The sequence below is a fragment of the Canis aureus genome, chromosome 26, assembly GCF_053574225.1.
Source record: "Canis aureus isolate CA01 chromosome 26, VMU_Caureus_v.1.0, whole genome shotgun sequence".
Lineage (NCBI taxonomy): Eukaryota > Metazoa > Chordata > Mammalia > Carnivora > Canidae > Canis > Canis aureus.
The window spans coordinates 25,168,893-25,194,501 of NC_135636.1; the positions used below are offsets into that span (position 1 = coordinate 25,168,893).

General features: G+C 55.3%; 2 protein-coding genes and 1 long non-coding RNA gene across 12 annotated transcripts in view; 1 reads left to right on the forward strand and 2 right to left on the reverse strand.

Moving 5' to 3' along the window:
* Positions 1–94: 94 nt before the first annotated feature.
* LOC144298097 (uncharacterized) lies at positions 95–5,247 on the reverse strand. The gene is made up of 3 exons (XR_013365083.1): positions 4,951–5,247; positions 603–708; positions 95–380 (listed from the first exon to the last, which is right to left on the reverse strand). It is a non-coding gene; the product is annotated as an uncharacterized LOC144298097 (long non-coding RNA).
* Positions 3,303–20,134, forward strand: SDCBP2 (syndecan binding protein 2). 2 transcript variants are annotated; one of them, XM_077872526.1, is made up of 9 exons: positions 3,303–4,455; positions 9,234–9,306; positions 9,958–10,012; positions 10,732–10,832; positions 14,258–14,416; positions 14,981–15,156; positions 15,234–15,405; positions 17,501–17,592; positions 17,841–20,134. In XM_077872526.1, exons 2-9 carry the CDS (start codon positions 9,253–9,255, stop codon positions 17,893–17,895), a joined length of 864 nt encoding a protein of 287 aa, XP_077728652.1. In that variant the 5' UTR covers positions 3,303–4,455; positions 9,234–9,252; the 3' UTR covers positions 17,896–20,134. The 2 variants fall into 2 exon arrangements, with proteins under 2 accessions (XP_077728652.1, XP_077728653.1); XM_077872527.1 differs by lacking the exons at positions 3,303–4,455; positions 9,234–9,306 and having other exon boundaries at positions 9,995–10,012; positions 10,732–10,836.
* SNPH (syntaphilin) overlaps positions 18,968–25,609 on the reverse strand; it is a 37,104-nt gene continuing 30,462 nt past the window's right edge. For all 9 annotated transcript variants that reach the window (XM_077872521.1, XM_077872516.1, XM_077872518.1 and 6 more), the window contains one exon: positions 18,968–23,344. In XM_077872521.1, coding sequence (XP_077728647.1) covers positions 22,168–23,344 — 1,177 coding nt within the window. In that variant the 3' untranslated portion in view covers positions 18,968–22,167. The remainder of the gene's footprint in view (positions 23,345–25,609) is intronic.

The window sequence follows — 25,609 nt, forward strand, 5'->3', positions numbered from 1 at the left end:
GCAATCCTAGGGAGTTTCTGAGTGTAAACTGCCTAGTGGATACCCATGTCTTAGACTTCTGACAAATGTGGAACGCAGCAGAAATAGATCCTGGTTGGAGCACAAGTTCCAATTTTTATTTTGAAAATGGCCACTGCCCATCTAATAACTAAGCCTTGCCAGTGCAACTTCGGGTCTAACTGGCAGACTGATGTACACAGAAGACGATAGTTGGATCCAGAGGTCAGAGGCTGGGGAGGCCAGACAGATGGGGATGACCAGGTGCCTTCCTGGAAGAGGAGCTCAGAGATCTGGTGGGGGGCAGGGGAGGCATTCCAGAAGTAGCAGGCAGGCAAGGGGATGGAAGTGTGAGGTGGGTGTGAGGTGGGGGTAGACTCCACCTGAAAAGACAGTAATGGGGACAGGCCGCAGAGGCCCTATGTCAAGCCTGGGAGTTTAGTCCTGACCCTTGGGTAGGGAGCAACTGGAGACTTTGAGGAGGGGCATGTCCATGAAAGATCCTCCTGGGTGGCCAGGATGCTGGGGGGGGGGGGGAGAGTGAGAGAGGGGAGGTGCTAGGACATCGTGGAATGCGGGGGTGGTTTGGGGAGTAGGAGTCCCACCTCTGTGGTGACATGTCGTGAGACCACCGGCAGGTCTCTTACTCTTCTGGGCTGGTTTCCTTCTCCGTCTTCTCCCAAAGGCCCTTTCAGACCATGACTGAGTGAACTAAGGTGTGTGGGGAGAGGGAGTCACGTGATTCCATTAGCATCACTATTTTCTACTTTTCTTTGGCCTCAGAGACCTGGCCTAAGATGGGTCCATCACCCATGGTTTACTCCCTGCTTCAGGCCCATATGGCTCAACCTCCAGTGCATTAGCCTCACTGAAGAGAAAACATGACCTTGGAGCCACCTTCCAGCTGTGTAACTTGAGAGGAACTTTGCTTCTCCCACCTACTTAGCAGGGAGGATATGGCCATTGAGAGACCTTCACAGCACACAGGGCAGTGAGTGCTCAATTAGTGGCAACTGCCTTTCTCACTATTGTTCCTGTCAGGTTTCCTGGGTAGGACTCTTGGCTGGAAGCTCCGTGGAGGCTGGCGGTGTCTCCTCCCTGGGGCTGAACGCCAGCTGGGCCCCCAGTCAGGACGTGATGCCCAAGGCTAGTGCAACTCTGCCCAGGCTCGTCATGGGGACTATGACGTGGACCTGCCCGGCCAGGTGAACAGTCTCGATACTCACCCCACCCTGGGCGGGTGCCCTGCGTCACTCCTCATGGGACTACCCCAACACAGGTCCCCAGTCCCTCCCGAGGCCCCAAGTGTGACAGGCACTTATGTTCAACCAAACCCACCAGGACCTAAATTCAATTCCTCCTCCTTTTCTGTTTAATTTTCTTTGATTATTGGGGGGGGGGGATAGGTAATACATTCAAATTCTTCAAAATTTAAGAGGTACCAAAAGTGTACCATAACCCCTCCCCCACTCCACCTAGTACACAGCCCCTTAGTTCCTCTTCCTGGAGACAACCAATCTATTCTTCCTGGGCTCTGGGATCTCAATGCCTTCTTGTTCACTGGGATGCATTCCTAGAAGGGCAATGATGGGTCACACGTTATGGCCATTTTGTAAGACCTTGGATGTCCATCAAACTGTCCTCAAGTTCCACAGGACTGGATGTCCAAACCAAATCTGATTTCCTCAAGGTCAAGAAGTCTCAGTTACTATCCCTCCTTACAGCAGCTGTGTGTCCCTAACCCGTGGCCTCACCTCCACGTCTTGACTAAGGCCAAAGCCCTCCTCTGGGCCTAGTGACTTGCTTTGTTTATACACTCACAGGGATTTTACCTAGGTCCATCCGGGTGCATCAGCTGACTGGGGGGGCGGGCACCACCCTTCCCAAAGCCGGCACCTGACTGGGTCAAGGGCCACCACCTTCTGGGAGGTGAACAGACTCTCTCAGCAGTGGCTGGAAAAGGACGCTCAGCAGCACCTGGCCAGCAGGTAAGAGCTGGGGCCTACTGACCGGGACTGGAGCCAGTGAGGCTGGCTCTTGTATGGTGTGTCCTGTCCCGACCCTTCTGGGACCTCCCAGGTGGTTTTCTTTCAAGGTGGCTCCCCTCCCTCTGGTGTGAACTGGGGTCTCCTTCTCTGACCCCAGCCATGGGTCAGGTTTGAGTGTTGAGTGAGCTGCAGCCGGACACCATGAAGGCTGCAGGCTCCCTCCGAGCTCCAGGACAGTGCTCAGGAGACACGGCCCACACCCTGCTCCCTGAAGGGGCCCTTTGGAGGGCCAGGCAAGGAGTGGATTTCCACAGGGAACCTGGAGTCTATGCCTCAGTTTCTGCTTATTTTTCTGCCTGAAGCTCTTTCTACCAGCTACCCTATCACAGCAGGAAGAACCTGCTGAGGAACTGGCCAGTGGTTTGACCTCCCTCAGAACTGGTTTCCTCATGTGGACACTGGGAACATCCCCACAGTCGGGAGAACTGAGTGAGCTAATGAATGGAACCAAGGGGGACAGCCTGTGCCCTCCACACAGCAGAGCCTCAGAAAATGGAGCTTCAGACAAGGCTGCTGTGTGCTAGGAAGACACTGCACTGGCTCGTTACATATGGCAGCCCAAACTAACCAAAGAATTGTTTTTGTTTTTAAATAGTTTTTGTTTTACATTTTCGATTTCCAAACTAATAACAATTTTAACACCACTATCACTGCTCACTGGGGTTCCCTGTGTCCACCGTTGTCCCTCTGGTCAGTTCTCCAAATGTTAGCCAAAGGGGACTGTCAAAATGTTAGGTTGGACCATGTCACTCGGCTGCTCAACATTCTCCAGTGGCTCCCATCTCAGCAGAGTAAATGCCAAATCCTGGCCATGGCCCCCTGGGAACCTGACCACACCCTCTCCAACCTCCTCACCACTGGCTCTCCATCTGAATGAGACTCCAGTCTCACCGGCCAGATGCTCTCTGAACAAGAGGCACCCCGACCTCATGCCCTCAGCCTTGATGCTCTTCCCTACCCCTTTAGGCTTTTATAAAAGTCACTCATCACTCCCACTCCACAGTGAAACCCTTCTGGATCTCTCAACACTCTACCCTCCATCCTGCTTTATTTTTCTCCTCATTATTCCCTACCACCTAACACAGCAAACACACTTATCCAGCTAGAAACACTCAAGGACAGATTTTCCTTTTGCTCACTGCCTCAGTACCTAGAACAGCACAGGGACTTAGGCACTCAGTAAATGTCCTGAATGAATAGCTAACGATGATTGCATGTCTTATGTGCTAGGTACAGTGCTAAGTGTGCTTCACACATATCTTAGTTCTTAAGGATCTTTAAATCTCCACAATAACTCTGTGATACAAGTACTGTTACCCGTATCACAAAGGAAGAAATGACAGTCAAAGGGGACTTGTCCATGTTTGCTTTCACAAATTAGAGGCAGCAGTCTAAACCCAGTCCTGCCTGCCTCCCGGGGGCCTGCATTCAAGAGCATCTGCATTCCCTAATGACGTTCACAGCCTTCCTCCAGCAGGCAGCACAGCCCTGAGGAGGAGGGTGGGGGGTACATACTGGTGGCCTAGCAACAGCCTCTTCTTTCTAACCCACCACAAACTGGGCTAATCTGGCCTTCCAGGAGCTATTCCTCTGACACTCTAACCCACGCTTCCCTCCCGCACACACTGTCTTCTGAAGGATGGATGAGTTGTCCACAGGAACAAGTAGGAGTCCCATAGTTTCAGCTCTCTTTGGAACAAGGTGTTCCAAAATCCAAAGATGAGAACTGACGACCCCTTTCAGCCCTGCTGATCTCCCAGGACATGACTGCTGGATTGCAGTGGGTGGTGTTCTTGCTTGTATCAAAAAGTACAGAAGCTCAGGGATGGAAATTCTGTAAAGTGCAACGTAAAGGAATATTCCTTTGAGAGATGGGTTATTTTCCTTTCAAGGGAGCCAATTAATTGCAGGAAGCCAGCACTCAGCTAAGCGAACTCTTCCATTGTCAGACTGGAGGAGCCAGCCTTGTAGTCTACCTCATTAGGGCAGCGGGTTTTTTCCTCCCTTTCTAGGTCCAGAGCTTCTCTTCAAAGGACTTTTTTGGGGCTTTCCCTTCCGTGTCTTGCTTTCCCAGTCCTTTAAGAAACAGTAACTTGGGACGCCTGCCATGTGCCAAACACTGGGCTCAGCAGTGGGGAGACAGGCAAACAAACACAGCACAGAGGAAATCCAATCCTAGGGAATGTAGAAGACCTTGCTCACAAGAGGTACTTAATAAACATTAGTGGAATGAATGGTGAATAGGTGAATATGAGGTTCTGGGGTCTAGAGAAGGGAGGTTTGCCTAATTCTGTGTGTGGGGGGGATTTGGGGAAAAGCTTAGAACTCAAGGGGACAGTTCACCAGATGAACAAGAGGGAGAGAGAAGGCATGAATGGCATCCAAGACAGAGGGACAGGTACCTGAAAAGGTAGGGAGGCATGAACCAGGAGGGTGAGTTCTAGTGTCAGCAGGCAGTCTGGAATGAATGAAATGCAGGGTGAGTGTGGAAACGTGAGGAAGTGTGACTGTAGATGGTGCCCTCAGGAGTTAGGTCATGAAGATTTGAATGCCAAGTTGAAGTTTGGAGATTTATGCTGAGGGCGAGAGCTGGGTATGGCTTCAAGAGCAGGAGTTAACGTTAACTTCCAGATTTCTGGCTCAGACCAGGGGGTGGACTTGGTGGGGCAGCTGCAGAGGGGAAGCAATGCTAGGGGGAAAAATGTTGTTTGGAGAACCTGCGTAACCTGCAGGAGGTAGTAAAGCTCTGGAAGGCAGCTGGTCTCTTGGGTCTGGGCCTCTCTCCCCCTGGAGTAGCACACGGCTCACCCACTTCCTTCCTCCAAGAGGCTTTCCTTGGTCACCCTGGTCTTTTATCCTGCACCCCGAAAGCCAGCCTGCCTGAACCCCTTAGGGAGCAGCACACCCGATTCTGCCGTGGGACGATCTGCCCGGCCGACCACGAGGCCCCCACCCTCCGCAGCGGGGTGCGATCACTCAGCTACTCGCCGGTGGGACCCCCGCGGGATCTTGGTGGAGCGGGGGCACCTGGTCAGAAGTCAGCCCGGCAAAAAACGACCTGGAGGGACGCCCAGTGACGTCACAGTGGGTAGGGAACACTCGGGAACGGAAAGCGCTTCGGAAGCCTGAGCGACGGCGGGACTCCATTCCAGCAGCAGGCAACGGGGAGCGCAGGCGTCCCTACACCCTCCTCCCTCCCACTGCTGCCTTTCTCAGGGTCGCCCGCACTCTCCCTCCTCCGCAGGCCGTAAATGGCCCGTAAATGGGGTCAAGAGCTTGGCGCGGGGGGGGGGGGGGGGGGGACACACTCGTCCCTTTAAAGCTCGATCGGCTCTGCGAGGCCTCCAGTCCCGTAAAGAGGGGGCAAGGGGTCCGACCGAGCTTTTCCATCCCTTACTCTGCAGCTTTACCTGATTTCTTTTTGTGGGTGCCGGCACCGGCATGGGCACCTGGAGAAAGCGAGAGGCAGGCTGAATTCTAACAGCCCAGCCGGCCGACAGCCCGAGCGGCCCGGGAGCCGCCATTCTCGACCCCGCTACCGCGGGGCAGCCTGGGAGCCCCCCTTCGCGGCGCGCAGGCCCGGGTGTGGGACGCATGCGTCCTCGACGCCGCAGCGCGCCCCAGCGACCCGGCGGGCTCTGCGCAGGCGCCGTAGCCCCGAGCCGCTGGGAGGCGGTGGTCCCGGCGGGGGTCGCGGCGAAGGGGCCCCAGGGCGGGATCTGAGGGGATCTGAGGGGATCTCAGAGCGGGATTGCGGGTCTTTGCGCCGTCCGGCGGGCTGGGGAACGGGCCTGGGGTGAAGAGCAGGGCCGTGCCCCGGCCCCCGGTGCGTGGACTTGGTGCTTGGCTGCGCAAAGCGGGGAAGTTGAGGCCGAGGGAGGAGGCGGGTTCGTCCGGAACCGGCGGTTCCCCGCGGGCCAGCCAGCAGGATGCTCCGACTTTATCATAACGGCGGCGAAACACGGGCGAGGAAAGTAGTTTATAGCGGAAGCTTGGGCCCTTCGGTTTGCCAGAGCTGGAGCTGGATGACGCCAGAACGCGTGCGTCTGGGGTTGAGACCGTATTCGACGGAGAAGTTTCCGCCTGTTTCGGTTCGACGTCAAAGGCCAAGTATTTGTAAACGGGTGTGGAGTGAGTGTGACAGCCACGTGCGGGCGCACAGGGCCGCGTCCCGGGGTCTCAGCGGCCGAGGGGGGCGTGGCGCTGCAGCCTCCCTTGACTGACCTGGTAGATGCATTTCTTGCGTATCAAAACCAGGAAACGCTGTGTCTGTATATAAAACAGGTTATTAAAAAAAAAAAAAAAACCCACAACACAGGTTATAAGCAGGCTCGATGCCCACATGAAGGTTTGGGAGGACGCTGGAAAGTTGCACAGGACAGAGGACGGTTTGTTGCGAATGGTCTGCGGGTCCATTACAAGAGGCCCAGATCTCTGTGTTCGTGATGTCCCCCACAGTCTTCTGACACCCAAAAATGCCTACAGAATTTCCAATCTGTTCTCGGAAAACCACTGATTTATTCAGATTTAACCATTTTTATCACCATGCATATTTGCCGTTATTGTGGTGGGGAGGCCTAGTGTGTGGTGAAGGGGACACGGCCCCTCCCTGTCTTTGTGAGGCGGGGTCCAGTATGTTGATCGTGTAATATGGTAAATAGCTTGACAGCAGAGGCAGCACAAGTCAGGGATGGAGCACAAGAAGATCCAACCAACTAGCGGGGGAGGGTCCAATGGCCTGAAAAAGGCAACCCAAGAAACAGCATTTGAACTAAACCTCAAAGAGCACCACCCAGGGGAGGGCGGTGAGCCAAGCAGAGGGCCCGGGATGGCTGAAACAGGTCCAGGGCCCCTGGCGCACGGTAGATACTCAAATGCTACGAGTGGGTAGACCGATGATTGGATGAGGCACAGCATATTTGCTGGCTGGGAGCCATTCCCCACTAGATCATACACTGTTAAAAGGTAGGGGAATACCTGCCTCCCAATTCTGCCCAGAGCTCAGTAAAACTGAGCGGGGCCTCAGAGGTGGAGGTGGTAAAGGTCCCAGATGCAGAGAAAGTGCTGTGTGGTTCTGGCCTGGGAGTGGTTTCCAGGAAGTGGAGCTCTGATTCTGCTGTCCCAGAGGGCAGCCACTGAAAATGTAACTGCTGTGCTGGGGGATCCCTGGGGGGCTCAACGGTTTAGCGCCTGCCTTTGGCCCGGGGCGCGATCCTGGAGACCCAGGATCAAGTCCCGCGTCGGGCTTCCTGCATGGAGCCTGCTTCTCCCTCCTCCTGTGTCTCTGCCTCTCTCTATGTCTATCATGAATAAATAAATAAAAAATAATAAAAAATCTAATAACTGCTGTGCTGCTTCAGTGTTAGAAAAAGCCGGGCAGGGTTGGCCTCTCATTTTCACATATGCTCTTCATGCATGATCCTGGTAACAGGGCGTGTTTTGGCAGACGTCACCTGCTGAGGACTGCCCCAAGATAAAAATCTCCCAGAGTATGTGCACAGTGGGGAAGGCCACAGGCAAAAGGGTCTCTTTGCCCCAGATGGTCTAAAGGAGGTCAGAGCCAGTCCCCCTTTCCCCCGGGACAGTCTCTTTCCTCCTGAGGTGATCATTTCTGCCACAAAGATCAGACTAGGCCAAGGATCCGGTGCCGCCTGCTTCAAAGAGCCAAGCACGTGACATAACTGGCTTGGGTAGTTATGGGAACTACACAGCTGGCTTGGCTACTTTGGGAACTGGGAGAGCATAGGCAGCACCATCTAAGAGGCTGGCCGCAACTCAGCCTGGACTGGGTGTTGCTGTGCATGATTCTTGCTCTTGCGTTGCCAAATGTTTTGACTTTTTTTCAATACAAATTAGAAGCGAAGACTATTTTATTCCCAGACTTTAAAATATTTGCACTAATTCAAATTTGAAAAAAATAAAAAACAAGACTGAGAGGTGAATGAAATACATTTGGGACCTCTGGTCCTCATTTCCATCCTAGGAAGGTGGGTACCCTTAGGACATCAGAGCAGGTGAACACAAAAAAGGAGTGCCTGGGTGGTCACAGGGAACTGAGTGGGCTGTGCCAGGGGTGAAGGGACTCCAGCCCTGCCAGGTCCGGATGCTCTGGGCATCTCCCCTGAGGGACCCACAGGGGCCAAGGTCATCCTCATCCATCACTGTTCCTTCTTCTTCCTCTGTACCTGCTGCTTTGACAACCCTTCCTCCCCCGGCATATCATTACTTCTAACTTGCCATCAAATCTCTCCTCTCTCACATCCCACCCCTAACCCCCATGTTGTGTGCAGACCTCCATCATCTTCCTGCCCCTCCCCAGGCCCTCCAACATCCTCCAATGGGTCTTACCTCCTCTCTTGTTGTTCTCCAGGTGGAAGTCAATAGGCCCTTCTGCATGAGCCTGGGATGTCTTAGCCCTGCTTAAAGCCCCCTTGGTGGCTCACCACTACTCTCAGTATCTAGCCCATATTCTCTAAAGTGGTCCCCACAGACTTCTGTTTCCTCCAGAGATTGGAACTGGTGGCTCACAGGCCATATGCAAACAGATTTTATTTGACCTTGCAGAGTACTTCATACATTCAAATTAGTTGTCTAAATGCAAAACTCAAGACACTGCCTTTAAGAAGCTTGGAGCTTTACAAGGAGAGAAGTGGAAGCCTAGGCTAAGATCAAGGCTGGAAATGGGTGGTATACAGTAGGTGCTCAAATACTCAGAGGGGAACAGGGATGTGGCTGTGAGGGAGGGATTCAAAATGCCCTGCTGCCTTTCTATTGTAATTAAGACCCCTGGAATTCTGTGCAGTTGTGGGATGATGCTATACGCAGCAGATGCTCACTATGAACTTGCTGGAATGAATTTGGGTCTTGAGTGACCAGACCCCCTCAGCCCACCTGACCTTTGAAACTCCTGCTCTTCCTGGCCAGCATGTCCTGGGTGGTCCCCTGGGTCTGGGGTCTGAAGCCCAGAGTCAGTTGAACAGGTGGGATGGAATTTTGCAAGGGTGGAGATATGGGCTTGGGAACAAAACAGATTTGGGTTCAGACTCAGCTCCCCCATCTCCAAAATGGGCATGATACCTTCCTGATCTCTCTCTTGTCCTGAGAGTCCTGAGTGGCACCCATGGGCACGAGGCAGACATCCATGCTTCCTCTCACCCCTCACCCCTCCTCACTCTCTGTGCCCTGAAGGGTGTTCTGAGGAACAGCCATGTCTACCCTGTACCCGTCTCTGGAGGACCTGAAGATGGACCAAGCCATTCAGGTAAGCCACTGGGCATGTGTTAGTCTAGGCCCTCGTGGGCCCTTTGTGATTGTCCCAGGGTGAGTAAGGGAGGCTTGTCTTGAAAGGTGCTGGGTGTTGCAGGTCACCACTGCAGGGCCTGCTGGTGGACAGGAGGCTAAGGCAGTGGAGTTACAGCAGGAGTGGAGAAGGCCAAGCAGCTGCAGATAGGCCTGTGCGTCCCAGCACTTCCTCCATCCCCGTCCAGGTAGACGCCACACTGTAGACAGGCTTCCAGAGTAGACCCCTTGGGCATGGCATGTGGCCTGCTCATCCCCAGAAGCTTCTTCCTTCCATCCACCTTCCATCCACCTGCAGTTCCAGTGGGTTTTGAGAATTTGGGACTTGTCGACTGAGAATTTCGTTGGGAGGTGGGTCTTGATGTTCTGGCTGCCTCACGTAGCAAGCGGCTCATGACATTTGGTGGGTTGGGCGCTACAGGGAGAAACTTCCCCAGAAACATGGACATCTGCAGAGACCACATTTACACATCTCCGAGTTCCGTTGGATGCGCCACCCTACCCTAGGCCTGCCAGCATAATTAAGGCCCTGACCCTCAGCCCCAGGGAGCCCCAAGCTCCAAGGTCTGCGGGTCCTGGCCACAGCTGATCAGTGCACCTCACCTCTCCCCAGGCCCAGGCCAGAGCTGCAGCCAGGATGCCCGCCCTGCCAGTCTCCCAACCTTCAGGTGAGCGAGCCGGGGTGGGGTGCTCCTGACTGACAGTGACCTCTTGTGGCCACTTCCAAGCACTGCCTCTTGCCTGCCGCCCTGCTGTGGGCTTCCTGCACATTTTACCCCCGCCAGAACCCTCTGAGGGGACCCTGAGAATTCTGTGGCTTAGTGAGAAGACCAAATCCTCTGATGTGGGACTAACTTCTATGGCCAAGTGAGGAGACCGGGATGTTTGTGGTGGCCCCCAGAGATGATGGCAGTCCTGATTCAGGTCCTGTGGCAGCTACCTTGACCACAGGCCCACTCTTTCCCTCCTCACTGTGCATTTTCCTGGGAGCTGCCCTGGGGTCAGATGCCTGCCTCCCACAGCCCGCCTCTCCCCATCCCGTGGATTTCCTAGGAGCCGGGGCCTCACGTCCCCAGCACCAGCCCTGTGCTTGGTGTCGCATGTCTGGCTGGTGCCAAATAAAGTCTGTTGCGTTGAACAGCCAAGTGGTTCGTACATGAGGGATTCTGTGTCCCAGGCTGCTCCTGGCGAGATCACTGCCCCTCAGCCCTCCTGAGGGGAGAACCCACATCACCAGCGAGTGTTCCCTTGCCCTCTCAGGAGTAAACAGTGTCCCTGGGCCCTGTTTATTAATACAGCTGAGTGACACGGGGGAGCCAGGCAGGCGTGGCCAAGCACGCACCCCTGAGTAACACCTCTCCTCTTCCTTCCCTTCCCTTCCCATCAGTTTTGTACCCGAGCCTGGCGGACTTGGAAAATTATATGGGTCTTTCCCTCTCCAGCCAAGAAGTCCAGCAGAACCTGCTTCAGCTTCCAGAAGGTGCTGGTGTAGGTATTCTTCTCTTGCCTGATGTGGGCACAGAAATGTTCCAACTTGCCCTCCTTGGTTTCGCCGTTTGCACAGACTGGAAGCTCCTGCTCCCTGGCGTGCCTGCGGCTCTGTTTCTTGATGGCACTTCTCATTTTGACCCGTCATTAAAAGTGCTGTGGGGTTTCCTGCAGTCTTGGGCAGAGCTGGAGGACCACTGCCTGCCCCTTGACCTCTGGCTTCGGGCTGCTGGATGAGAAGGGAGGCGTTAAACCCAGCCTGAGCCTGGAGGCATCTAATGTAGGAGCGCCTGTGCCTTGAGAGCTGTTGCCTGGATGGCAGAGCCGAGAGGGGGAGCAGCTTGTCACCCAGCTCTGGTCCCCAAATTAAACCACAATGCTTGCTTGATTCCTGCTCTCCATGGTTTTGGGGAGCAAGAGACATCATGACACTGAAATATTCCCTCCTGAAAATACGCTCATTCAGAGACCCAGTGCCCACCCAGACCCCCTCCCAGTGGGCTCCAGCATCCCCACGGGCCGTTGGTCAGCGTGCTTGTCTGCTGTCCTGTCCCCAGGCTGCTGAAAATTGGTGGCAGAGCACAACCCCAAGTCCTGTTGAGGCTGAAGGGTTTCGTGAAGTGAAGGGAGTGAGGATGAAAACTGCCACAGCCACACACACACACACACACACACACACACAGCCACTGGCAGATGAGGGTCTGACAGGAGAAAGGCCACCAGGAAGGGGACACGTGGGGCCTGGGGTGTTTCCCCACAATAACCCCCCATAGTCATGCTGTGAAATACAAACTTCGAAGCAAAGAAAGTCCCATGGTGTATACTTCCCTTGTCAGCCTTTGACTGAATTTCTCTTCGTTCCAATAATGAGGACGTGAGTGCATTTCACTGAAATGTTGATACAAATATGACAGGTGGATTCATTTTTATAGCTAAAAGTTTTATTTTTAACTTTTTATTTTTCAATAATCATGAACTCCTGGGAAGCCACAGAGACAGTATAGAGAAGGGCACAGAAAGCTGTACCCTCCAGCGACTGTTCCTAATGGTTATGCAGGAAGTGGCTGCAGAACTACAGGATAAGGAAAACGGGCATTTTACGTTGGTACAGTGAGCGTCTGTAGTCCTGTGTCACTTTGTCACCTGTATAGATAGACTCATGTAAGTACCAGTGCAACCAAGGCACGAACTGTTTCGTCCCCACAAAGGTCTCCCCCAGGCCGGCCCTTCGTGGTCATGCCCACTCTCTCCCCCTGACCATCCCTAACCCCCTGGCCACCACTAGTCTGTTCTCTGCCTCCATGATTTTGTTTCAGAATGTTATATAAATGGAATCCTACTGCGTGTAGCCTTTTCAGATTGGCTTTTTCCACTCAGCATAATGCCCTTGAAACCTTTCCAGGTTATTCACTGTATTAATAGCTCATCTCATTTTATTTGCTTATTTGTTTGTTTTTATTTCATTTTATTTTAATTCCAGTATAGTTAACTTTCAGTGTTATATTAGTTTTAGGTGTATAATACAGTGATTTAACAATTCCATACATCACCTGCATCCTTAATCCCCATCAATGCCCCCCCCCACCCCCCGCTCCCTTAGTTCATCCCCTTGCATTGCTAAGTAGCAGTCCATGGTATGGACATCCCAAAGACTTTTTTTTTTTTTTTTAATTTTTTTTTTTTTTTTTTTATGATAGTCACATAGAGGAGAGAGAGAGAGAGAGAGAGGCAGAGACATAGGCAGAGGGAGAAGCAGGCTCCATGCACCGGGAGCCCGATGTGGGATTCGATCCCGGGTCTCCAGGATCGCGCCCTGGGCCAGAGGCAGGCGTCAAACCGCTGCGCCACCCAGGGATCCCCCCCAAAGACTTTTTAATCCATTGAGAGTCATTTTAGTTTTTTCCAGTTTGGGGCTGTTACAAAGTAAGTTACTATGGATATTTTTGTATAGTTCTTTTGTACAGACATAAGTTTTCATTTCTCTGGGATAAATGTCCAAGAGTACAGTTGCTAGGTTGTATGATAAATGCATGTTTGAATCTTGAAAAGAAACTGCCAAACTATTTTAAGAGTGGCTCTGCTGCTTTATTTTCTTGCCAGCGACACTCTTCCAGTTTCTTCCCATCTTTGCCAGCTTCTCACTAACGTTTGCTGTTATGATAGGTGTGTCATGATGTCTCATCAGGGTCTTAATTTGCATTTCCCTCACGGCTAGTGATGTTCAATGTCCTTCCATGTGCTGTTTACCAGCTATGATTTTTTTCAGTAAAATGCTCTTCGTATGTTTTGTTCATTTTCTCAATGGATAGTTTGTTTTTCTTTTCTTTCTTTTTAAAAAATATTTTATTTATTTATTCATGAGAGACACAGACACAGGCAGAGGGAGCAGGGAGCCTGATGTGGGACTTGATACCAGGACCCTGGGATCACGCCCTGACCCAAAGCAGACGCTCAACCACTGAGCCACCCAGGTGTCCCTCCTTTGTCTTTTCATATAAAGTTTAGATTAACCTTGCCTACATCTACAAGACATCTTGTAAAGATTTGGATAGAAATGGCATTGAATCTTTATGTCAATTTGGGGCAATTGATGGCTTTATTATGTTCTTCTAATTCATGAATAGAAAATTCCTTTCCATTTATTTAAATATTTTTTGATATCTTTTATCAGCCACTTTTTTGTTTTTGTTTTCAGTATGCAAGTCCTACATATGTTTTGTACACCTACTCCTATGTTTTATTTTTGAGTAATTATAGTTGGTAGTGTACTTTTAATTTCAGTTTCCATGTGTATGCTGTTAGTGTATAAAAAGTACAGTTGATTTTTGTGTGTTGATCTTGTATCCTGTGACCTTGCTGAAGTCACTTAGTTTTAAGAGTTTATTTGTAGATTCCTGGGAATATCCTAGTAAATCATCCTATCATCTGCAAATAGGGACCATTTTATTTCTTTTACAGTCTGTATGCCTTTTATTTCCTTTTCTTACTTTATTGCTCTGGGTAGTTATTCCAGTACCACATTTAAGAGTAGTGGTGAGAGTGACATCCTGACTTGTTCTGGGCTTTACGGGGAAAGCACTCGTTTTTATACTTTTTGCTTACATTTTTTTTCAAGACAAAACAAATCAAGTCCTTTTTCCCCCTAATTGCTTGCTATTTGCTGTGAAATTTTATTTTTAATTGGATTTCGAAGGGGTCTTCTCCTGACACCAAAATGAGGGTTTCTTTTCTGTATACCCATTCTCTTTCTCCTCATTTTCCTGGCTGTTTTTCAGGGGGTATAGGCTTTGATGCCTCCTAGTGGCTTCACGGAGCCATGCACCCTAACAGGCCCTGAGAGAGGAGTGTGATCTGGGGATGGGAGAGGGCCCAGGGACCACTGCATCCTTCTTTCCCCATCCTTATGAGACCCCTGGTGTCTGCAGATGGTGGGCTCTGGCCTGTCACCGGGCCAGCTGGTGGCACCGCTGTCTGGAAACAGCCTTGGCACACGGCGAGCAGAGATCAAGCCTGGGGTGCGCGAGATCTACCTGTGCAAAGATGAGCATGGCAAGACGGGGCTACGGCTGAGGGCCATTGACCAGGTAGGGCTGAGGACTGGGCAGGAGAGGAGGGGGCATCTCCCACACGTATTGCCCACCAGCCTGGGAGGGGGGCTGCGGGCCCTGTCCACAGTAAGGAAGGTGCGGAGCAAGCAGGGGAGCCAAGGCTTACCCAGCCTCAAGCGGAGGCTCTTCTTCTCAACCTCCCTCCCCTAAGGCCCCAGGGTCAGTGCTGGGTTCTAGAATGGACCTTCCACTTGTGCCTCCTGGGCTCCTACCACTCGGGGTCTCTCTTCCTCCCTCCCCTCCATCAGAGGGATCTGGCTTCCAGGCAGCTCAGCTGTCTGCAGAAGGTGGAAGCCGGCGGGACCAGTGCCGTCGTAAGAAGCCATGCAGTCCAGGGGCTGGGGCTGCAGCCTCCAGCCAGGGTTGAGATCTTACCCAGCTGCTCCCTGGCTATGTGGCCTGGAGTATTTTGTCCCCAGGAAAATAGAGTGACCGCTGTCCTGCCAGCTCCTAGATGATCAGGAGGCAAACAGCAGCCGGAGGGACCTGGGCTCCGAGTGATGTGATGGGGAGCTGACCACAGGGCCCTGCCTCCTCCAGGGGCTCTTTGTGCAGCTGGTGAAGGCCAACAGCCCCGCGTCTCTTGTGGGGCTGCGCTTTGGGGATCAGATCCTGCAGATTGACGGCCGAGACTGTGCCGGGTGGAGCACGGACCGAGCGCACCGGGTGCTGAAGAGGGCATCGGCAGAGAAGATCGCCATGGTCGTTCGGGACAGGTGAGTGGCCAGGCCCCCGGTGCCTCCCTGTCTGGCCCCAGGCACGTCTAGGCCCGGCTCACGGTCTCTCCCGCCAGGCCGTTCCAGCGCACTGTCACCATGCACAAGGACAGCACGGGCCACGTCGGCTTTGTCATCAAGAAAGGCGCGGTGGTCTCTGTGGTCAGAGGGAGTTCCGCGGCCCGCAACGGGCTCCTCACCAAGCAGTCCGTGTGCGAGGTGAACGGACAGAATGTGGTCGGGCTGAAGGTAGGTGCGCTCGGCCGGCCGCGGAGCTCAGGCGCTGAGAGGCGGGCAGGCCGCCGTGCCCCTGAGGCTCGGATCCCCGCGCTCTGGTTGCTGTGGGCTAAGCCGAGGGAGGTGGAGCTCTGAGCTCAGCGCCGAGCACCCGAGCACGGGGCAGTGCTCAGGGAGCAGGAGGCCGAGGAGAGCGGGGCAGGCGGTGCGTCCAGGCAGGGGGTGCGTCAGGACAGGGTGCCCGGGAGGGGGCTGCTGCTTGCATGGATACCTGCCCCCTCCACGGCACTTCTGTTTGCATAACTGGCTCACATTCCATAATAGGAACATCTTGGAAAATTGCTGTTCAGAGACACACTTCTTCTTTTTTTTTTTTTTTAGATTTTTAAAAAAGATTTCATTTATTTATTCACGAGAGAGAGAGAGAGGCAGAGACACAGGCAGAGGGAGAAGTAGGCTCCATGCAGGGAGCCTGACGTGGGACCGGGTCTCCAGGATCATGCCCTGGGCTGAAGTAGGCGCTAAACCACGGAGCCACCCAGGGATCCCCCAGAAACACACTTCTGACCTCTGTTCATCTTTGGAGGGTGTGTGTGTTTTATCCTTAAAAAGCCAGAAGGAGCAAGGGGTCCAGGGTCTAGCGGATGTGGACTGAGCAGTGGGCGACTTCAGGCACCGGACCTCAGAGGATGATGAGTCGTGTGGCGTTTGGTCCCTGAACAAGTGAAAGTGGTTTGATCCTGACTCGCTGCCGCCTGGACAGAGAGCGGTTCTTCTTCGAGGTTGTGATTTGGAGGGAGAGTCCTATCCCCTCCTGCAGCCAGGGCTCCAGGGCTCCCCCCAGCAGAAGTGGCCTGGGCAGTGGCATCTCACTCCGCAGCTGGCACGGCCTTCTAAGCCAGTTCTCCACCCCTCCGCAGGGCCATCACCCCGCCATTCCTGTCCCAGATCTGCTTCCCATGCTGGACTGTCTCCCCACCTCCCTTGGAGGCTGGCTCTGGAGGCTCATGAGCATTGTGATCAGGAAGTTCTTCCTGATGTGAGTCTGTGATCCCTCCTACTGCATATCTCCCCCTCGGGGATCAGGCTTGACAATCCAAAGGGAACCGTTTATGCCTGAGAAGTTGACGAGGCCAACACCGATTCTGAGTGCTTCCCTCTCGGGTACCTGCAAACGCCCTCCTTTCAAAGCATTCCAGTTCTTTGATCTTAACTCCTCTGGAGACCAGTCATGCTAAAATGTGCCAAGGATTCTCTCTTCCTCCCCGAAGGCTCAGGGCATCATGATGAACTTGCCAGTTACCCTGGCAAACCGTGGTGCTCGGAGGCTCTCACTGGGTTTCTCCGTTTCCTGAACGGCCCTGTGTAGTTACGCATTTTGAGATATTTGTCTTCTGAAAGCTGATCTGTTTCCACCGTGTGGCTGTCACTGGTCCCATCTCGCACATCTCGCACCTCACCAACTGAGCACATAACCAAGTTAGAAGTGCGTGGATGGTCACTAGTCTCTGTGAAAGGGCCGGAAGCTCTGCTGTGGCCGTGCTTTAGAGTTCAGTCTGTTTGGCCCACGTGGCATAGGGGCTTGTCCTTTCCTGTTCTCCTCATGGTCTGAACGGCGTCTGCAGACCTTTCTCTCTTTACCGGTCAACAAAGTGTAAGCGGAAAAGAGCCCTGGAGGGCTCGGCTCGTCTGGCTGGCCAACAGGAGCCCAGCGGGTGGATGGATGCACCCGATGGCCTCCACTGCATGGTAATTTTCCAGAACTTGAGTGTGACTGAGTCAGGGAGATGGCATAGACAATGTGGGCGTGGTGAGTGAGGCGTTGGAGCGCTCCGGTGGAAGGGGACGCAAGGAGAGTTTGTGAGGCCTATTCTGTGTCAGGCCCACAGGACTTGCCTTCAAGGGGAGAGTGAGGAGAGGCCTGCTCATTTTTACCACAGAGATCCTCAGGTCGGGGGCTCACGGTCTTGCTCAAGCGAGGCCTCACCTGGCTGCTTACCTGGAACTCTCCCCTAATGGCAGCAGGGTCTTGGGGGTGGGGTGCTGACCCCTCCTCTGCAGAGGTGCCCCTGGCCCCAGGGTGACTGCCCCCTCACTTCCTCTCCAGGACAAAGCGGTCACAGAGATTCTGGCCATGGCCGGGAACGTTGTCACCTTGACCATCATCCCTACCGTGATCTATGAGCACATGGTCAAAAAGTAAGGCTCCCCCTCCTAGCCAAGCCCCTACCCCCACCTCCCCACCTCCTAGCCAAGCCAGCCTCCTCAAGCCTCACGCAGGGCACACACCAGCCTGCCCCCCTTCATTCCCTTCCAGGTGGCTGGTGATTGCAAGGGACTTGAAAGTCTTAGGAATGGAAATGAAGGTCCCCCTGGGGGATGCACAGGCCGGGAGGGAGGAGAAGCAGGTGCTGCCAGTTTGGGTGACTCCTCGTTGCTGTATCTAGGTTGTCCCCGACCCTGCTCCACCACGCCATGGACCACTCGATCCCAGATGTCTGAAGCCAGGGGAGCACTGCTCAGCCGTCCCATACTCTCCACCCCTGCAGGAAAGGGCTCAGAGTCCTCCTAGGACATGTGTGGGGGGCTGTGCCCAGGCCAGGGCTGCGCTGAGGGCACATGTTCCAAGTGGGGCAGGTGGGGTTCCCGGTGGGAAGCCACCGAGACACACGGGGCCTCCCTGGAACCTCTGACCGGGAACTGCACGCAGGCCCCCAGCAGTGATTCTCTGTGCCTATTTAAATGCTTAGCACGGAGGCAGTCCGGCCAAACACTTCTTAAAGTTGCAGTTGGGCCCCTCACAAGACTTTTGCTGCGCCTACCAGAAAAACAGCTTCACGTTTTGAGAGAACACAACTACATCCTTTGTGAGAATGTTTTCTTTCTCCTTCCCTTCCCGTCTGTCACAAACTACATAGTTATAATCCTTCTTTTGAATAAATACTTGATTTTAAATAAAAGCCTTTCTTCAAAAGTGATTGAGAATTCCAGAATCCTTGGTCCCATGACACGCCAGGCCTGGTTTTCTTCTAAGCAGCGTTGAGACCGTGGTCTTTTCTACACACAGTGCCTAAGAGCAGCGCTTTGGCCCTGCCGCCATCACGTGCTGCCTGCCAGTCGGGGACAGAGGTGCTGGAGTGGAGGAGCAGTGTGGGACTCTGGAGGAGGGACTCTGGCTTCAGAGCAGCCCTGCTCAGCCTGCTTCTGCATCTGCAGAGAGCACAGGAGATCCACTTCAGGGATACCAGAGTGGATGCGGGGCACTGACAGGCGCCAGCAGGGCTGACCCTCAGGGGGCTGGGAGAGGCTCTTCTAGGTCCGAGATCATCTGTGTGACCCAGGAGGGGAGTGAAACTTCAGCTGCCGCAACAGGTACATGACAGCGCTGAGCCAGCACGAGGCTGTCTGGTTCCAACCTCAGAAAGGCCCTCTTTCTGCCAGTCCTTCCCTGTGTGTACGCCGTGTATCCTAGATTGGCAGGGATGGTTTGAGCCTCCTGCATCCCTCTCAGAAAACAAAAACAAAAACGAAAAAAACCCACCACGATATAAAGAAATCAGGCCGAGGGTCTTGCTGTGGTTTCATGCTTTAATTCAGAGCTGTCTGCTGCAGGTACAACTCTATCTGAACAGAAGGACAAAGGAGACAAAATGAAGACCCTCCCCACCTCCCCCCTTCCTGTATCCCCTGAATTCTCCATCGAGGGGATGGCCGAGTGGGAGAGTACACTGTGATTTGTTTGCATTGTCCCCATAGGTCAGAGAGGGTGTCACGAGTTCCCCGGGCTCAGGCCCTCGGTAGGCTCTTGCCCTGGAACTCTGCCGATGCCCGCCCCTCCCCAGGCACTGTCAGATACCCCGGTGCTAGCGGTGCCTGGGAAGGCTGTTCAGTGAAAGGCTAAGTTATCCCCTTGGGAGATGCTCGGAATAAACTCCGCCGGAGGCCAGCTCTCTGTGCAGAGTCCCAGCCCTGGCTCTGATTCCTGCCTGAGGCTGGACCAGAGGAGCAGCAGGGAGGCCCAGACCCAGGCCCTCCATCTAAGCAGAAGCCACTTCTGGCCACTGAGCTCCAAGGAACCAGCAGTTCAGTAGGTGGTTCCTGGGGAAATGTCCCTTAGGATCTAATCAGCTCCAGCTGGAGGCTGGCAGGAGGGGAGGCCCCGACAATTTCTGCTCCGAAAGCTGAGAGCAGGAGGGAAAGGCCATAGCCCAGCAGGACGAGGTATTAAGCAAGAAGAAAAAGGGTATCTTTGGAGGAGGAGCCCCGGGCAAGCAGCCCCTGCCCCTGGCCTTGCCCTCCTGCCCCGTGCTCTGTGCCCTGCATGACCAGGGCCGGGAACCCGAGCCAGCAGGCCGCTGTGCCTCCACTGCTCGGAGCTGCACATGTCGTGCTGCCCCTTTTGCATAGATGCGGACACTGAGCACACACACGCGCACACGAAGGGCCAGGCCAGGGCCACGGCAGCGTGCTCTCAGGTCCGTCCCAGGGCTGGGCGCTGAGCCACTGCCTCCACTGACACGGGAAGAAAAACCCGTTGAAGGCCCCAAAAGAGAAGACCCTCCATGCTGTGGGAGAGGGCCCTACAACCCAGAGCAGTGGCCCATCTCGAGGGCCTTCTCCAGAGGGACACAGTGGGCTCCGGCCTCAGCCCTGACCACGTCCACCAAAACACAAGACACAATAGGAAGGCCACAGAGAGCAAGACACAGACAGAAGCGGAGGGGCTACGCAGCTCACAGAATTCCAGTGGTGAAAAATATATAGATTTCGTGTTGTCAAATATAGTCATACATTTATTTTCTCGGCAAAGCTTGGACTATTTCTAAGGAGACACTACGCAGCTTCGTGAGTACACGGCACAGGAGGCTGGGGCCACGGCCAGTCCCGGCTTGGCTTTGGATTGGGTTTGTCCACTGCCCCTCCATGTCACGACCCCAGCATCTGTGGGGCAGCCCCAGCCAGGCCCCAGTTCAGGTGTGCTTCGGCTGGGGTGGGGGTGCTCCACAAAGGATGGCTGATCTGAAGCCCCAACTGGTGGGGGGAGCTTTGGAGGCACAAAGCGTTGTGGCAGAGGGGGCTGTTGCCCCCATGGCTGGACTGGCTGCCCCTGCCCAGTGCATGCAGGTGCCCCACCTGGAGCGGGGGGTGCAGGGAGGAGGGCTGGGAGCCCCTAAGTCAGGCGGCAGCTGTCGGAGCAGTGGGGGTGGGCAAGCAACCTTGGCAGAGAATCAGAGTGGCCCGGGGCCAGAGGGACGAGTAAGACTCAGGGTCCCACAAACCCCCCCAGGTGTGGGGCCTAACCTCTGAAGAGTGCGGGGGGTGCCCAGATGGGTGTAAGTCCCACTATGGAGCAGGAGTGGGTTTACTCTGTAAAATAATAGTGGTGGTAAAATCAGCAGCATTGCTGGGGGACCAGATGTGGTCCCAGGGACGGAAGGGGGACAGTGAGGCTCCCAGGCCAACTGGCCTCAGGCTGTGAGCAGAGAGTCTGCAGGCTCCCCTGCCCTGCCCTGTCCCTGCCTGGGAGACGACCCGGGGCACCCTGCTTTGGCCTGGATGAGCATCATGGCTTCAGTATCCCATCTTGCCGCTCATCCTGCTGGAATTCCTTCCAGAGGCAGACAGGTCTGAGTTTAGGAGCCTTCACCCTAGAATGCGAGCAGCCCTCAGTGGAGATGCTGGGGTGCGTGAGGGCCAAGCCCCAAAGTGAACATAGTGCAAAGCAGAAGCTGGGCCCGAGGCCCCCATGGAACCTTGGGGTGAGCTCCGGGGGCAGTCATGGCCTCTGGCTTCTCAAACCGAGTCCGGCCCTGCCTCCCAGCCCGCAGGACCTGTCCCAGGAGGCAGAGGGGCCCTGCTGCGCAGCCAGCCCGGCCTCCTCCTCTCGGGCGGGCGGGCGGGCAGGCAGGCGGCAGAGGCTGCAGACAGAGCCGGGGCTCAGGCAGGTGTTCCAGCCCCAGCCCCAGCCCCAGCCCCAGCCCCTCCCCCAGCTCTCACGGGAACAGTGATCTGACGCAGCTGGAAGTGCCGAGAAGGGAATGGATCCCAGGGAAGGTCTAGCACAAACAGACACAGAACCCACGCTGTGCTCTGCTACCTCTTGCCCGTCACCACCTTTGCTCCGGCCCACGCCTGTGGCCTGACCACGGTTCTGAATCCCGAGGCAGGGAGCAGCCCGAAGGTGCTGGAACTGCAGCCCAGGCCCAGGGTTGCCGACCCTGCTCAGAGTCCTGGGCCGGTTGCCTGTGCTCTGGGCGGCAGCTGCCTCCCCGTGAGGAGATAATACTGGCCCGGAAGGCAGGACTGAGGGCAAGGGGTGGCTTGAGAGAAGGCGTGGGTGGGCAGGTGACCGGACGGGGACGGGACGGGGCAGGGGCGGGGAGGCTCCCACGGGCGCCTCAGGCCAGCCTCCCCAGACCAACACACCAGAGACTTTCCAGGGCAGGGGCAGTGAAGGTCCAGACAGACAGGGCCAGGTTGGGGGGGCCTCCCCACCTCCTCTCTCTGCAGCGTGTCCCACCTGTGTGCCTCCCCACCTTTGGTCTCTCTTCCCTTTTCTCCTGTCACAGTTTTGGGGTGTCTTCCCCCAACTCTGACTCCCGGCCCCCCAACACTGTTCAATTCCTGAAAAAGCCACTTCCAAACCCAAAACTAAATAAATAAGAGGAGGCCCCGGGGAAGGAGTGGGAGGGAGAGCGGCACCCCTACAATCAGTGGTCAGGCCGCCGGAGCCAGGCCGGGGCCAGGAGGGCGGGAGGGAAGGTGGCGCACTGCTCACAGCTGGGAGCCGCCGCCCGCCTGGCCCGGGCCCTGCTGGCTCAGCGAGCGGCAGCTGATCCTGCGGATGGAGTGCAAGGCCACCGTGCAGCAGCCCCGCAGCAGGGAGCTGATGTTGTAGATGGGCTGACCCTGGCGCCGCTGTGAGCGGCAGAGCCAGGCCACCGTGGGCACAGCTGGTACCACCACAGCCAGCAGATCCACGATGTAGTGGCGGCTCCAGTAGCTCTTGGGCTCCTTCTCAGCCGCGGCCGCCTCCTCCTCCTCTTCCACGGGGCATGCCACACTCACCGACAGGCTGGGGCTGGGGTTGGCACTGGGCCGGTGTGGGCTCGGCCCTCGGGTGACAGGCTCCGGGGCCTCAAGCTCGTCACCCACCGTCACCACCACCGCCGAGTCAGGGTCTTTGGGCCCCGGGGGGCGGGGCTCCAGCTCCGGGCACCCGTCCCCGGCATCAGGGATTGCCCCGCAGGCCTGGGCCTTGGTCACTTTCTCCAGGATGGTGTCCATGTCCGGCTGGTACTGCACGAAGTCTGTCTGGATGGCTTGCTCCTGCATGCAGCTGGCCTGCACGCCGGCCTCCAGGCCACACAGCAGCTTCTCATAGGTGTTGCTGGCAGGGAAGCGGGGACCCAGGCTGAGGCTGCTGTGCAGCGAGCCCTCCTCGGGGCCGCAGTCCACCCCTGATGACAGCAGGCTGCTGGCCTCCAGCATGTCCGTCCGGCTCAGGGTGTCGTCGGTCACGGCGAAGCCACTGTCGACCCCATCCTCGGCAGAGGCCCCAGGGTGGTCACCGGGGGGGCGGTCACCGCAGACAGCCGGGTCGCTCAGCTTGGTGTAGGTGGAGCTGCGGGTGAGGGAGCGGGCGGGGGACCCGCCAGCCGACTCCCCGGCACCATCCTCCTTGGTGGCGCCATTCTGGGCCACTTCCATACTGTGCAGCAGTGTCTCCAGCTTCTTGTTCTGGATGTTGATGTCCACGAAGTACTTCTGCAGCCCTTTGTCCTTATCGATCAGGTTGTTCTTGACCGTGTCAATGACCTGCTTGAGCTGCTTGATCTCCTTGCGAGCCTCCTTCAGGGCCAGCTGGGCCTCCACGCGGTGGCACTCCTCCTCAATCCAGTCCTCCTGCATGCGAGACAGCTGCATCTTGAGGTCGTCGATCTCAGTGTCTCTGTGAGTGGACGAGACACACATGCTCACTGACTGGCCTGCCACCACCATGGAGGACAAGCAAGGAAGGGCTGTTGCCAAGGATTGGGGGAGGGGGGCGGCCAATACCTCCCGGCCCAGAGCTAAATGCAAAAGGCCTGATTCATTGGCTCCTTCTCGCTCCAGAGGGGACCAGAGGGGTGGCCAAGGGGCCTCCTCCCCACCGAGGGCAGTGGGGAAAAGAAACGTCTAGCCCTGCCTCTGCCTCCCCAGCCCTGGAGGCTGAAACCTAGACGACCGACCGTTCCCACTTAAATCCGATATCTACAGGAGAGATTAGATATGAAAGATACTTAGTGTATCAATCAATGCCTAGCACTGTAAAACCCAAACACATCTGTTTTAAAATTTTAATATAAGATAATAAGAACTAAAGCTAAAATTTCTGTTCTGTGGGGAGGGACATGGCCTCCTTCCTGTAGGTGAATACTGTCCCCGGGGGTCCCTGGCCAGAGCCCCTGGGGATAGAGGCGGTGGGCTGCCGCACTTTGCTGAGGAACTTATTGCTGTCATGTGGGGGGAGCTGTGGGCTTCACATGTCCCCTCAGTGTAGGGATGAAAGGTGGTGGGTGTGATACAAGAAAGTGGTGAGGGATCCCTGGGTGGCGCAGCAGTTTAGCGCCTGCCTTTGGCCCAGGGCACGATCCTGGAGACCCAGGATCAAATCCCACGTCGGGCTCCCTGTGCATGGAACCTGCTTCTCCCTCTCCCTCTGCCTATGTCTCTGCCTCTCTCTCTCTCTGTGTGACTATCATAAATAAATTAAAAAAAAAAAAAAAGAAAGTGGTGAAAACAGGTGGCTCTTTTTTATCTACACTGATCATCCTTGCTTTGTATCTACTGTGAAGACGATGGGCCAAAAAGTTGGACAAGAAGGCCCAAGCTACTTCTGAGAGAAAAGGCCAGTGCCAGGCAAACCAGACACAGGCACCCCGAGTCACAGACAAATCGGGGTGTGGGGGAAGGAGGTGCATTAAAAGAACATTCTATCAAGTCTGGCGGAGAAGGCAGCAGGAGACAGGGCAGGCTATTGTGAGGGCAGTGAGGGTGGAGGAAAGCCACTCCTGAGCCAGCACGTCCTGCAGGGTGGTGCAGGGGGCGGGGGCCATCCACCCCAACACCACTACCTACCCCCAGCCAGATGGCCCACGTGCCCCACATTCAAGGAAATGCAATCCACGCAGGGCTTGACCATCACTGTGAGGGTGATGAGCCCAGCAGAGGGACCATCCCAGATCAAGCACTGGGCTCTTTTCAGAGCCAGATGAGATGGCCAGTGCAGGAAATGAGGCTGAAGTGTGCTCTGCAATGTCGAAGGGTCTGGGCTGAGGGGCTGCAGTGGCCAGGAAGGTCAGCCAGGGCATTATCTGGAAAGGGGTGGACTGGACTGCCCCCCAGGACACAACCTTGTGATGGCAGCAGGGACTGGAGTGACTCAGAGTGGCAACGGCAGATGGACCCCCACGCATGAGACCCTTACTGGGGTTCACTCTAGAGAAACCTTCCCCGTGGATACCAAGCCCTGGGAGGGAGAACGAGTTTGGAGGAAGGGACTGGGCTGCTCAGTGTGGCTGGGCCCCGCCCCTCTCTCCTTGGAGCCAGCGGGACCCCCAGGCCAGGAAGCCATGCCTTTCCCACCCCGTCTAGGACATCACACTGGAACTGAGCCCTGAAGGATGAGTTTGCCAGCAAAGCAGAATGGGGGCAAGGCCATCTCAGGAAGTAGGGACACAGCAAACAAAAGCATGGAGTGTAGAAGCTTCTTTAAGGAGCAGGGAGGTTACTGCAGGAGGCAAGTATCAAAGTGAACATGTGGAGCGTGTGTGGTACAGCAACAGAGCAAGCAAAGAGCTGCCACAGGTTCCCGCAAGAGTAACAGGCAGAGAGTGGCCAGGGATTTGAAGTGTAGGCACGTCCATGCCAGGGCACTGTGCCCAAACCGCACGGGGCAGATGGTCTGCTTGAGCCGCTAGGCCAGCCCCAGACAGGAGGCGGGGAGACGGGCTGTCTGCTTCCTGAGGACGTGAGCGCAAATGGCCAGGCAGACCCAGGACTATTTTCTAAAAACAGAAATCCCAACTATGAAGGAGGCCCACGGAATGCCACCTGTAACTTCCCGTAGTTCAAAACCACAACAGATCCATACCGGATTGGCTACTTGGCAGTGCTCTGGTCACGGAAGACGTGCTCATGCATATTGTATGCTTCCATTTATATGCCATGTCCA

Bases quoted from the DNA above. Each gene is read 5' to 3' on its own strand.
- SDCBP2 (XM_077872526.1), top strand. From the start codon at position 9,253: ATGTCTACCCTGTACCCGTCTCTGGAGGACCTGAAGATGGACCAAGCC. The intron at 10,013-10,731 runs GTGAGCGAGCCG...CCTTCCCATCAG, and splicing joins GCCAGTCTCCCAACCTTCAG to TTTTGTACCCGAGCCTGGCG. The intron at 17,593-17,840 runs GTAAGGCTCCCC...TGCTGTATCTAG, and splicing joins TATGAGCACATGGTCAAAAA to GTTGTCCCCGACCCTGCTCC.